The 13,258-nt window shown below is 44.0% G+C and overlaps 1 protein-coding gene across 1 annotated transcript in view; it reads left to right on the forward strand.

Annotated features, from left to right (window-relative positions):
- The window catches only part of OBSCN (obscurin, cytoskeletal calmodulin and titin-interacting RhoGEF), a 198,831-nt gene that overhangs the window by 49,338 nt on the left and 136,235 nt on the right, over positions 1-13,258 (forward strand). The window contains exons 9-16 of the mRNA XM_064416433.1: positions 1,247-1,522; positions 2,218-2,490; positions 3,148-3,423; positions 7,568-7,843; positions 8,926-9,201; positions 10,279-10,554; positions 11,423-11,698; positions 12,544-12,819. Coding sequence (XP_064272503.1) covers positions 1,247-1,522; positions 2,218-2,490; positions 3,148-3,423; positions 7,568-7,843; positions 8,926-9,201; positions 10,279-10,554; positions 11,423-11,698; positions 12,544-12,819 — 2,205 coding nt within the window. The remainder of the gene's footprint in view (positions 1-1,246; positions 1,523-2,217; positions 2,491-3,147; positions 3,424-7,567; positions 7,844-8,925; positions 9,202-10,278; positions 10,555-11,422; positions 11,699-12,543; positions 12,820-13,258) is intronic.

Consider the following 13,258-nt stretch of genomic DNA (forward strand, 5'->3'; position numbering starts at 1 on the left):
GCAGGGGATCAGCCTGCCTTGAGGGTCATGAGACACACCAATAACCCTGAACAGCAGGATTCTGGAGGGACCATCCTCCTTGGGTCAGATAATTGTTGAAGGCTACATCAGTCCTAATGAGTCCAAATTTTAATTAAAATACTTGCCTGGCATGGCAATTGTCCTTGGGGTACTCAGTGATGGAAAGCAGCAGTTGCTGCTAAAGGAAATGCAATACTGAGCTGAGGCTGGCTCCCAGTGACAGCCCTCAGCCTGCTCTTCAGCCCAGGGCTGCCCTGGTGGAACAAAGGCTCTGAAACACCTGATGTGCCCATCAGATATTGCTCCTTGGCTTAGGGACAGGATGTGTTGAGGTTTGCTCACATTTTACACTAAGTTCTCTGTCCTCACTTGTCTGCCTTCAAAGACAGGCAATCTTTGATTTTTACCTTTGCAAAGAGTCTTAATTGATAAAAATATTGTATTGTTGCTGCCTACACAACAAATACCCTGTGTTTGCACAGTCCATATCTGTGCTGCCAGCAGGATTTGAGCTGAGCTATCCATGCAGAAACCTCTACTGAGTTGTATGAGCAGTTCTGAGTTCTCTGCTGAGAAGATCAGTTTCAACCAAAAGATATGAGATTATTGACTCCTATATTCATAGAAATATGGAATGGTTTAGGTTGGAAAGACCTTTAAAACCATCTCCTTCCACCCCCCTGCCATGGGCAGGGATGTCTTCCTCTAGACCAGGTTGCTCAGAGCTTTTTCCTAACTTGGAGAATATTTTATCAGTGAGATTATCCCATATGTGCCCTGGCCTGGAGAATCAGTCCAGTAGGATTGGTACTGTGAACAAGGAGCTGCAGGAATGGGCTCAGAAACATTATAAAAAGGCTCCTCATCGCCTCTAACTAGATTTTCTGTGACTTCCCAGGTCTTTTCAAAGCTGTTTCTGCCCTCGGACATCAACACATATCCCCCAGAGCTTGCTTGACTTCAGAATCAAGGAGTGGTAAAGGAAGTGTGAACAGCTTGAGGGCGTCTCAGTTTGATTTGAAAGATCCAGGAGGATGTAGGGCAGATGAAGGGGATTTCACTGTAATTGAGAGCAATTATCTGAAGATCAGAGGGGTTTGCACCATGTGTCAGAGAGGCATCAGCTGTGTGTGATAATGGAATTATGATCAATAACCACTGCATCCCAACTTTGTGCAGATAAACCTGCACCGAGGCACAAACCGTTTTCTCTTTCCCACTCCAGATGAAGCTGTCACTTTTGTCAACAAGCCCAAAACGACTCCAGAAGTGTCAGTCAGTCCTTCTGAGAGCCTGGAGCTGCTGTGTGAGGTGTCAGCTGCGGGCGGGGCCGTGGTGTGGAGGAAGGATCAGACTGAGGTGAAGCAGGACCAGAGGACAACAATCGTCTGCCAGGGGACACAACGCAAGCTCATCATCAAGAAGGTGACAAAGCAAGACCAAGGCAGCTACACCTGTGAGACAAAGGACGACAGAACAACATTCCAAGTCAAAGTCAGAGGTGAGGAAGTGCCAGGAATTCCAAAGGTAAAGGAGAATTCCATTTCAGTCATAGGAAAGGATGGAAATTCCTTCTGCTCTCACAATTAGCTGGTGTGTCTGCAGAAAAACTCCCATGGGAAAATAGTGTGAGGGATGGATAGCAGAGGGATGGATGAAGGGGAAGGGGAAGGTGTTTTGAAGAGCTCTGATTAGATTCCATCCCTTAAACATTGGATGGGGCTTGGAGCAACGTGGTCTAGTGGAACCTGCCCATGGCAGGTGGGTTGGACTGTGATCATCTTTAAGATCCCTTTCAACAAACCATTCCATGATTCCTTGATTAGATGGAGAACAATGGAATTGTCCCAAATAGGCAAAAAAGGAGCAATGGTTCATGGACATGAGGTTACAGGTGCTGTTCCCTTCTCTCTCATTGGAATCTTGGAAAGAGGGAGGAGGGTTCAGCAAAGAAGTTGGTGCTCCAAGTCCTACATTTAAATCTCTCCTAAAACTGTGAGTTCCTAACATTACCCCAGAATTCCCATCAAATTCCCATTCCTATTCACCTCTTAGCAAGACAGAGATGAAGGTGCTTTCTTGCACATCATGATGTTACCTGTGGGGGCAAGTGCAGTGTAAATGGGAGAAACTTCATTAAACACCAGAGACAACGACTGCAAAAAGCCGCTTGTGACTGTTGGGGTTTCCTTACAGAGACAGAAGTGTTTACAAACAAGGAGAAGGTGCAGAAAGAGGTGAAGGCTGCAGTGTCAGAAAATGCCACGCTGAGCTGCGAGGTGGCCCAGGAGAAAACGGAGGTGAAGTGGTACAAGGATGGGAAACTCATCACCTCCAGCAAGAAGTTCAAGGTGGAGTGCGAGGGCAAATCGCGTCGTCTGGTGGTGGGTCAGGTGGAGAAGAAAGATGCAGGGGAGTACACCTGTGAGGCTGCTGGCCAAAAACTCACCTTCAGGATCAATGTCACAGGTGGGAGATTGTTCATTCTCATCACAGAAAGGTCCCTTAATACCAAAAAATGTACCAGATTTTGAGATCCAGTTTCTGTGCAGCCTGAAATTTTGAGTAGGGATGGAGGTCAATCACTCATCTGCTGTCACATTGATGCTGACAGCTGGACATCTTCATCCATGGGATGAATCCCCCTCAGTTTCCTTTAGTGTTTTCTGTTTTCTCACTAGTGGAAAGATAGACAATTTTCTGTTCCATTCCAAAGATAGACAAATTTCCATTCCATGTCCTTATAAGGATAAAGGTAAGGTTGTCTCCCAGATATGTAGGAAAAATAAGTCTGGAAGAAGTAGGAAAACAGGACTCGTAGAATGAACAAGGATCCCATGGGGGTCCCAGTGGCAAATTAGATTTGGTATTTATTTATCCATTACATTATGGAATAAAGTAATTGCATTCTTGTGGAGATGGGAAGAAGCTCCAATCCTGAGGTAGGGGATAATTTTTCTCAGAAATTGCTGATGTGTTGTTCTCAGGCATGACAAAGGCCCACATCCTGCCTGAAAATTAAAAAATACCAGAGATGTGGAAGTTGTCATGTTTTTTATTTGGGTTTGATCACTTTGGATGCAGCAATTTGTGTGTGATTTTAAAGATACTTCTCCCACTCCACAGAAGCAGAGGATGCATTCATCAACAAGGACAAAGTGAAGAAAGAGGTGAAGGCTGCAGTGTCAGAAAATGCCACGCTGAGCTGCGAGGTGGCCCAGGAGAAAACGGAGGTGAAGTGGTACAAGGATGGGAAACTCATCACCTCCAGCAAGAAGTTCAAGGTGGAGTGCGAGGGCAAATCGCGTCGCCTGGTGGTGGGTCAGGTGGAGAAGAAAGATGCAGGGGAGTACACCTGTGAGGCTGCTGGCCAAAAACTCACCTTCAGGATCGATGTCACAGGTGGGAGACAGATTTTGGGTTGCATTCCGTTGGCTTTTCTTTGCCTGTGGGTGTTTCCCCCCATTTTCTCTGATGCAATATTAGAAAAGCTGTTAAAGTACTTTCTGATGCTGGTGTGAGCAGCTGTTTCAGTGAGGTTGTGTAGGACTGGGCAGATCTGGAGTTGACCTGTTCATATCCTGATGTCAGCTCCTCACCTCCCTGTATGCCTCCTTCAGCTGAGGAAGTGAACAAGATTTCTCAATATATTCAAATATACTTCTCAATATATTCAAATATATTTCTCAATAACAGGCACTGTGTTTCAAAATCTCTTCAAATTTGATCACCAGTACTGGTTTTCCCCCTCCTGTTACGGGCATTCTTCCATGACAATCACAGTTTTCCTTCCTCTTTTTTTACAAGTGGTAGGACAAGAGTGAATGGTCTTAGGTTCCACCAGAGGTTTGGGTTTGATATTAGGAAAAAAGTTCTTATCCAAAAAGGTTTTCAGGCATTGGAACAGGCTGCCCAGGGAAGTGGTGGAGTCCCCATCCCTGGATGGATTTAAAAGCTGTGTGGATGTGGCACCTGGGGACCTGGCAGTGCTGGGGGAACAGTTGGACAAAATGATCTTCCAAGTTTTCTCCAGCCTAAATGATTGTGTGATTTCTTTGGTCTCAGTATATTTTTACAAGATATGTGGTGAATTTTATCTCAGGCTCCACGCAGCCATGGACAACAGCTACATCCTGAGTGATCATTTCTGAATTTGATGTTAAGAAAGGGTTTGTTTGTTTTAATTTTTATAGCACTCCACTGTCTTTACAGCCAAATCCCTCTTTTTTAATATTAAAATTCTGGTTTCATATGCAGATATGATCAGAACAGGGAAGCAATTTTCACCTCTGTTTTTTTATAGCACCAAGCAGAGGTTTGGCATTTTATCAGCAGTGTAGAGGCACAACTGTGTTGGGAATCTATTGACCGCACTCTGTGTGGGGTACCCAGGCTGTGAGCTGGGGCATTTTGCTCTTTTTCATTATTTGTGTAGCTCATTCTTTGGCTGAGGGAGCTGCCAGTTTCAGTGTAGGGATAGGTAAGGAAGGAAGGATAATTAAGTATAGATTTGAGAGGTGTCCTCCAGAGAAAATTCAATATGGACATTGATGGACCATCATAAAAGTACAGAGTAATTTGAGTTGGAAGGGACCTTAAAGATCATCTTGTTCCCACCCCCTGGCATGGGCAGGGACACCTCCCACCATCCCAGGCTGTTCCAAGCCCCAACCAGCCTGGCCTGGAACACTTCCAGGGATCCAGGGGCAGCCACAGCTTCTCCAGGCAAAATTGTTATAAACCAAATTTATTTGCTGCTGGCACTGGTTCATACATTACTGCAGAGGTGTACTCAGAAAACAAAAATTTGGTGTTTCGCACATGAACTTCTCTCTCTGAGGGAGCTGTCTGCCTCAGAAAGGTTTCCAGCTCTCTTTCCAGCGAGGTGACCTCGTGGTGGCACGGGGTAATGTGACCCCTGCCCTGTGCCATGGCCTGCCTTAGCTACCGTTGCTGTATTGCCCATGGGAGCAGCTGTAACACGAGGTGCGAGCCCAGCACCGGCTGGAAAATGATCCAGTGTGAAAGTCAGGAGGGATTATGCGTACTCGGAGTGGTTGGCTCTTCTGCAGCAGAAATCCTTCTCTTGCTGGTTTATCCCAAAGTGCAGCGGATTGCTGGGTCTTAATTTATCCTGGTGCCATTGCACTTGGAAAGATTTTCAGGGTTCCTGCGCTCCACTGGTAGCACAAAGCTTTCCCTGTTTAAGGACAGGTTGAAGGTTAGATGCTCAGTGTTGGGTTTTGGGATGCTACTGTAGTTTTTGGGTTAAAAAAAAAAAATCAGCTGCTGCACACCTTGGGACTGAGTTGGACATGCAGAAAAATAAGTGATTCTGAAATTTCAGGATTCAGGATATGCAGTGGAAATCATGTTTTAAATCAGTGAACGTTTTGTGTCCTGAAAATGTTTTTCCTAATTTCCACTGACCAGTTTCATTTAAGGTTTGAAATGTCATGTTCACTGAATAGTTGATTAAATTTAAAACAAATTTCTAAAAGAAATTATCAACTGGTGTAAATCACTTTGGAAGCTGACTAAAAGTTTTAGTCACACTTCTATCAGTATAAAAATGGTTTATATGAAAGGTCAAGAATGTAAAGGACAAGTGAGATGAGTCTGGAATATTCCTGCTCTGCTAACCTGGCATTTTAAATACAGCCCTCATTAACACAGACTTGTTTTATAACCTATTGAATGCACTCAGCATATTCACACTCAGAGTTGTAGATGGGAGATTAAATATTAATATTTTTGCAATCAGTTTTGAATGCAAAGCTTTGTGTGTGCTCGAGCCCTTTCAGATGTCAAAATGCTGCTGGCATGTCCCTTTGAGGAGCTTTGCATCACCCAGCACAGACCATGTGCCTTCTAAATGACAACAGCATCTCCTCACACCCCTTCTGCAGCCAATATAAACAGAGGAGCTCAAATTCAGAGCCCCTAAGCTAGATTCTTGCTGGCAATGGAGAGAGACGAGGAGACTGACTTGGTGATCAAAATCCAATTTTATTGTGGGATACAAATGCTTATATACTATTTCTGGGAGACTAGTAATGTGTACTACAATGATTAGGTTAAAATCACATACACAAACTTATGCATATAACAGCATCTCTTGCTTGCAGAGTTCAATGGGATTTTCTTTTTCTAGTAAACCTGTTTGATTTAATCTTCTTGCAATCTAGGTCTAATTTTCAAAGTTCCATTTGCTTTTGCCAAGGCGTCCTGTTATCAAATCTCCTATGTTAACCAGGTCCAAAGTCCATTATCTGTCTTGTGTCCCCCAACATTCCAACAGATTCCTGCTCTGTATTGCTTCCTGCAGGAGTTCTCTCTTTCTGTGGACTGTGCAATATTCACAACAAGGCTGTGTTGTGGCCCAGGGCCACTTGTGGTGCCACTGTCAGCAGTGGAGGAACTCGACCTGAATTGATCCCTTCTCCTCACGCTCCCAGGCAGCTGCTGCTGCTCAGAGCACAGACGTGATGGAGACAGGAGAAAGTCATCCAGGAGGAGCCAAGAATGGCTCCAGGAGGCTGCAGGGGGTGACTGGGGAGAGGAAGGCAGCAGCACAGGGGATGGAAGTGGCTCAGCATCCCCGAGGCCACAGAATCACTGAGGCTGGAAAAGCCTCCCAGACCATCGAGTCCCAGCTGTGCCCAACCTTGTCCCCAGCCCAGAGCACTAAATGCCATGTCCAGATGTTCCTTGGACACCTCCAGGGATGGGGACTCCAAACCTCCCTGGGCATCCCCCTTCCAAGGCCTGAGCACCCTTTCCATGGAGAAATTCCTGCTGATGTCCAACCTGAGCCTCCCCTGGCCCAGCCTGAGGCCATACCCTCTCACCCTGTCTCTTGTTCTCTGGGAGCACAGCCTGAATTCCCCATGGCTCCCTCCTGTCAGGAGGCCAGTTTGCTGGAAAATCACATATTTTCTAGGAAATAAAAGTACACTTCAAATTTTATATGCTAGTTTTATGTGTCATGTTCGTCAAGTGCTTTTCCACATTGAGAACTGTGTCTTTGTCCTGTCTTTGGGATTGGGTTGCAAGGTATTTTCTGAGCAACACCTAATTTTGATTAAAATACCTGGTAAAATCCTCTGAATAGTGTGATAGTGGAGGTAGCAACTGTACTGTATTTAGCTCATTCCAAGTGCGGGGAGTAGAAATATCATCAAGACACAAGAGAGTTTTTTATATTCATTCATTTTAATATTAATTGTAAGAAATTTACAAATGGGGTGGTTGAACTGTTCATGAGGACAAGTTAGAGAGGGATGATAATTACATGGACTATATTTTGAGGCTACATAGTTTTATTTATTCAATAAATAGAACTGCTAAGCTGGGTAACTTACAAGAGTTTAATATTAAATTATTTATGTTGGAAAAGACCTGTCAAATCATCATGCCCAATGGTGAAACCAGCACTGCCAAGGCCAAGATCCTGCAGTGCATCTGCACCTCACACAAGTAAGAACTTCTTGACAGAAGATATTTACATATTATATATTTTCCCCATTATGTTTCCCTATTTCAGAGCCAGAAGTAGTGTTTACAAACAAGGAGAAGGTGCAGAAAGAGGTGAAGGCTGCAGTGTCAGAAAATGCCACGCTGAGCTGCGAGGTGGCCCAGGAGAAAACGGAGGTGAAGTGGTACAAGGACGGGAAACTCATCACCTCCAGCAAGAAGTTCAAGGTGGAGAGCGAGGGCAAATCGCGTCGTCTGGTGGTGGGTCAGGTGGAGAAGAAAGATGCAGGGGAGTACACCTGTGAGGCTGCTGGCCAAAAACTCACCTTCAGGATTGATGTCAAAGGTGAGAGAATGTGCTGCATCCCTGTTTTACATCCTGAAAAACTGAAGGAGGAGAAAGTTATATGGCTTGTCAAGCTCCATCTCAACAGGCAGTGACCGAGCTAGCACTTAACTGGTGTTGGTTTGCTCATGAAATTATGTTCATGCTATAAAGCTGTTTTTTTGGAAGCTGAACATGCAGTAGATTTCTGTAGCCCCAAATTCAGGTCAGGGTGAAGACCACTGGGGAATTTCCCTAGGAATCTTGGGGAGATGCACTGATAGCAAACTGAGAATGCAGTAATTACTGGAGTAATCAAAGGGTGCAGCAAATTTCAGTGCAGGCATTCTCTTGTGAAAGCTCCTTTCCAGAATATAGTTTATTATAGAGGAAACCTTTATGTTATGGCCCTTTGTCAAATGGATGGAAATGCCAGAACTGTTCTCAGAAGCAGGAAATGAGGAAACCAGCTCTTTTCACCTTGATATTCCAGACAGCTGTTAATCTTGACATCCTTCAGTTAGATCCTGATGAATTTAAAGTAAATTGAAGAGTACATACATTGGATTTATTTTTGACCATGGCATGGTGCAAATACAAGTGGGGCTGGCTAATTTTCATTCATTAGAAAAAAATAATTTGGAAATGCCACATCTTGAGAAGAGGTGGGAAATAAAGATACGGACACAGAATGGGCTCACAAAGTTTATTTTCCCAACACTATCTTTGTTTTGTTGGCAAAGTAAACTGCAGCTCTTGGGTTGACTGGGCAGATTAATGCTTGTCCTTTTACAGCTAACATAATTCTGAGAGACCTGATTCACCTTAGTGCTACTGGATTTTGGGATATGTTACTTTCTTCAGGTTTTGAAGAAAGGTTGTGGTGGAAATTAAAGCAATTTTGAGGCTGTGCCTTGGATTACCAGAGAATGACTCCTTCACTGGCACTTGATGTAATTCAAAATGTTAAAAATTCAGTAGGTGCTGGCAGCATGGAATGTGAATGGAAGATTAATTTCAGCATCACAATTGAAAAGGTGATGTGTGCATTTAGGAAGCAATCTTTGAATTTTCAAAATCTGCCTTCGTACCCTCAATTGCAGAGGCAGAAGATGCTTTCATCAAAAAAGAAACAGTGCAGAAAGAGGTGAAGGCTGCAGTGTCAGAAAATGCCACGCTGAGCTGCGAGGTGGCCCAGGAGAAAACGGAGGTGAAGTGGTACAAGGATGGGAAACTCATCACCTCCAGCAAGAAGTTCAAGGTGGAGAGCGAGGGCAAATCGCGTCGTCTGGTGGTGGGTCAGGTGGAGAAGAAAGATGCAGGGGAGTACACCTGTGAGGCTGCTGGCCAAAAACTCACCTTCAGGATTGATGTCACAGGTAGGAGAAGATTCTTTGGCCCACCTGTTTTATTTCTAGAATCGTTAGAAAAAGTAAAATTATTTTAGAATTCTTCTTTGTGTTACGCTTCAAATTTTTCGAGTACATTGTTGGCATGGCCTAGGATGGGTACAAATACAGATTTTCTTCATATATTCTTTGTAAAACATTTGAAATCCTTAAAACGGGGAGCTGAATCCCTGGAAAATTTTGGAAATTTCACATCAGGGAAAGGGCTGTAGAAAAGACGATACTGATTGTGCATCTCCTCATTCCCATCCTGGTACAATGGGAGCAAATCTGCACCACAGCTCATTCTCAGTGCAGGGTCATGGTGGAGAGCCTGCCCAATGTCCACACTCCTTGTCATTCACTTGGAAGTGCTTATTTCAGCCTGAAGGGAGTCATGGAAGTAGGGCTTGATATGTATTAAGGTCTTTAAGATGTCAAGAAAATGGAAAGTAAGGAAAGAAAGTGTCATGGAGACTCATTCCAGTTTTATTTCCCTACTGGGGCTGTAGAGAGGTAGAATAGATTCAGCTTCCCAGCTCCCTCACAGCTTCCCAATCCAATTCCAAGTTGTGTGACTGATGTGTCTCTGGAGGACAGGAGACTGTGAGATGAGCTGAGCTTTTCCCAGGGTTGCAGAACAAATAACAGGGTCGTGGATGTGTCATTGCTGGTCTAGCACCTTTCTCACTTCACAAAATGATCTAAGAAGAAGCAGAAATAGCTGCTGAGAATCAAATAAATCAATTTTATGGGACTATAATGCAGCACAGAACAGTTCCTTCCTCTGAAAATTTGATACTTTGCAATTAACCTCAAACAAGACGTGTCCTGCCTTGGCTGGGTCATGCCAGACAATGTTCTTATGAACCATAGAGAGATTACTGACGTCAAGAAACCCAAAACAGGCAAAAACCCCCCACAAGGTCCTTTGTATTTTCTTCTGATGGACTTAGATGGACTGTCATGTCAGAGGGGTTTTTTTCCAGTGTTACCTGTAAGCCACAATGAGGGGATTGAGCAACATCATATTTTGGAGAAAGTCTGGATCTCTCTCTCTCTTTCCAGAGCCAGAAGTTGTGTTTACAAACAAGGAGAAGGTGCAGAAAGAGGTGAAGGCTGCAGTGTCAGAAAATGCCACGCTGAGCTGCGAGGTGGCCCAGGAGAAAACGGAGGTGAAGTGGTACAAGGATGGGAAACTCATCACCTCCAGCAAGAAGTTCAAGGTGGAGTGCGAGGGCAAATCGCGTTGTCTGGTGGTGGGTCAGGTGGAGAAGAAAGATGCAGGGGAGTACACCTGTGAGGCTGCTGGCCAAAAACTCACCTTCAAGATTGATGTCACAGGTAGGAGAAGGTTCTTTGTGAGAATTCAGTAGAGGCCAATACAGCAATAATTGGAATAACTACTCTGCCATGACTCATTTGCAATAGTCTGGGTTTTGTTGCAGCCTGCAGGGTTCACCTGATTTTCTGTTCTTGGTTGCCTGGATTTGTGGAAATGGGAATATTTGGCTTTAGCATGGTACAAGCTCTGTCTCATTCTTAGCAGGTCTAACAGTTGCAGTTATAAATATAATAGAGATAATTGATGATCCTTTCCATTCCTGTGATCCCAAAGGGTGATTCTTGTACATTGAACTTCTTGAAAGCAAAGTGCCATTGCAGAATCCCTTCCTTGTTAGTCCTGCAATTCCATTTTATCTGATTTAGATGCTGGAAAATATGTTTTGTCATTTGCAGTATCAGCAGCAGATTGTAAACAGCAATTTTTTTTTTTTCTGTTGTGTTATTGAGATCTCAATTTTTTGAGATGTCTTACTATTCCTGCCAGGTGCTAAATGCCCCTTGGCTGTGAAATATTCCAAGAAATTGCTTTATTGTGTGTGAGATCTTAAGTAAAAGGAATTTGGAAGTTTCTAATAATATGCAGGACAGATGTTCTTTGGGAAAGTTTGAATGAAATATATTTTTACCGACTTCCAACTGTGGGGTTGATGTCAAGGCTCCTCTTGGTGCTTTCCATTCCTAGGCTCTTAATTCCCAATTTTCCAAGTGGCAGCTCCACCCCACAGAAGGGTAGAAAATGCACAGTGATGGCAATTGGTTTTGGCAAGTGGCAACCTAAATATTTTCCAAACCTCTCCACATAAATCTGTAAGATTAATCTAATTTTAACCCGTCAACAATTATTTTCTTCCTTTTCTGTGCTCAGAGCCCAAACCTGCATTTATAAATCAGGAAAAGGTCCAGAAGGAGGTGAAGGCTGTCCTGACAGAAAGTGCCACCCTCATGTGTGAGGTAGCACAGGATACAACTGAAGTGAAGTGGTACAAGGATGGAAAACTGCTTGTTTCCTCTCGGAAATTCAAAATAGAGACCTTGGGCAAGTCCCGGCGCCTGGTGGTGGAGCAGCTGGAGAAGAAGGATGCTGGGGAATACATCTGTGAGGCTGCAGGCCAGAAGATGACCTTCAAGCTGGAACCAACTGGTGAGTGCTCACTTTGTGGTGGGAAGAACCAGTCCCTGTGGCTTGGGAGGAAAACTGGATATTCCTGATACAGCAGCCTCTGTCTTCCCTGGAAAAACACCAGTGAACCACATGACACATTAATTCTTAACCTAGCAGTGTAGAAATTTGGACTTTTTTGGGGTCTGGAAATGCTACATAGCTTTTTGCTTGTCTCTTTCACACACCATATCACCTGACCTCTTTCGGTGGTGGGGAGTTGGAAGTAGACGTGGGAAGTTTGCAGAGGCGCTGTGGAGAAAAGTGGCTCAGAAAACCTGGTCTACTGCTTTTGTGTGTGCCCCAAAAAGGCCTGGTTTTGTGGACAAAGTTTGTACAAGGTAGAAAGGAGGCCAAGAAGAAGGGACTGGAATCACAGAATGGTTTGGGTTGGAAGGAATCTTAAAGATTGAGTCCCAGCCCTCCTGCTAGTGGAGCAAATAGAAAACAGGCCATAAATTCAGCCCTTTAATGTCTCTTCTTAATTTTATCTAAGATCTTAAAAAGGGAAAGGAAAATAATTATATAGGTCATTTTACTTCTAAGAAACAAGCTTTTTATGGGCAGCAGATAAAATATAAATATTTTCATTTTCTTTTCTCTGCTTGTTTTCGAAACAAAAGCTCTGGGTTTTCTGAGAGGCCATTTTCTTTCTTCCTGCTCAGGAAAAGATTATACCAGCCACAAATATTGAGCCATATTCCCTGGATTATTGCAGGTTATGGATGAGCTGGTGGTGTGAGTCTTGAAAAGAGAGCAATATAAAAGTGCTGTGACAAGAATTTGAGCAGAAGTTGTTAATTGTCCTGCTTTATTATATTTTCTAGAACCAGAGGCTAAATTTGAAAAGAAAGTTGTCCAGAAAGAGCCTCTCATTGTTCAAGAACATGAAAGCATCACACTGACAACCTCAGTCACGCCTGAAACCGCTGCAGTGAGGTGGTTCAAGGATGGCACAGAAATCAAGGCGAGCAAGAAATGTGTGATCAAAAGTGAGGGGGCATCCAGGACGCTGACAGTGAACGCAGCTGAGAGCACAGACTCTGCCCTCTACACCTGCCAGACAAAGGATGACAAGCAGGAATTCAGAGTCCAAGTGAAAGGTGAGCAGTGCCCAGGTCACGGCCCAGCCCAGCAGCTGCACTTCCCTCATGGTGGGATGGAGGTGAAATCCAAACTCTTCTGGAAACTGTTCCAACCTCAAGGCTTGTTGCACCTTCTCTGGATGTCCCACCATGGGTTGGTAAAGTTCTCCACCTTCCAAATTTCCAGATTTTGTCTTTTGCTGGTCAATTTTGAACATGGAAGCCTGTGATGGGTACTTCTGGTCTTTGCTCCCCTCATGTTTCTGTATCCTTCTGTAGAATGCCAGGGATCTGAAAATACCACATCAAAGAAATCTGCCTGGATTTTCACATTTCTGGTTAGATTTTGTCTCCCCAAATACTTAGGGCTACTATATTTATGTATTTATTTATTCCCACAGTTGGGCAGGACCAGTTTCTTAAAACAGGTTTCTTCTCTTTTCCTGCCTCACACTTT

This window comes from Passer domesticus, chromosome 1, assembly GCF_036417665.1.
Source record: "Passer domesticus isolate bPasDom1 chromosome 1, bPasDom1.hap1, whole genome shotgun sequence".
Classification (NCBI taxonomy): Eukaryota; Metazoa; Chordata; class Aves; order Passeriformes; family Passeridae; genus Passer; species Passer domesticus.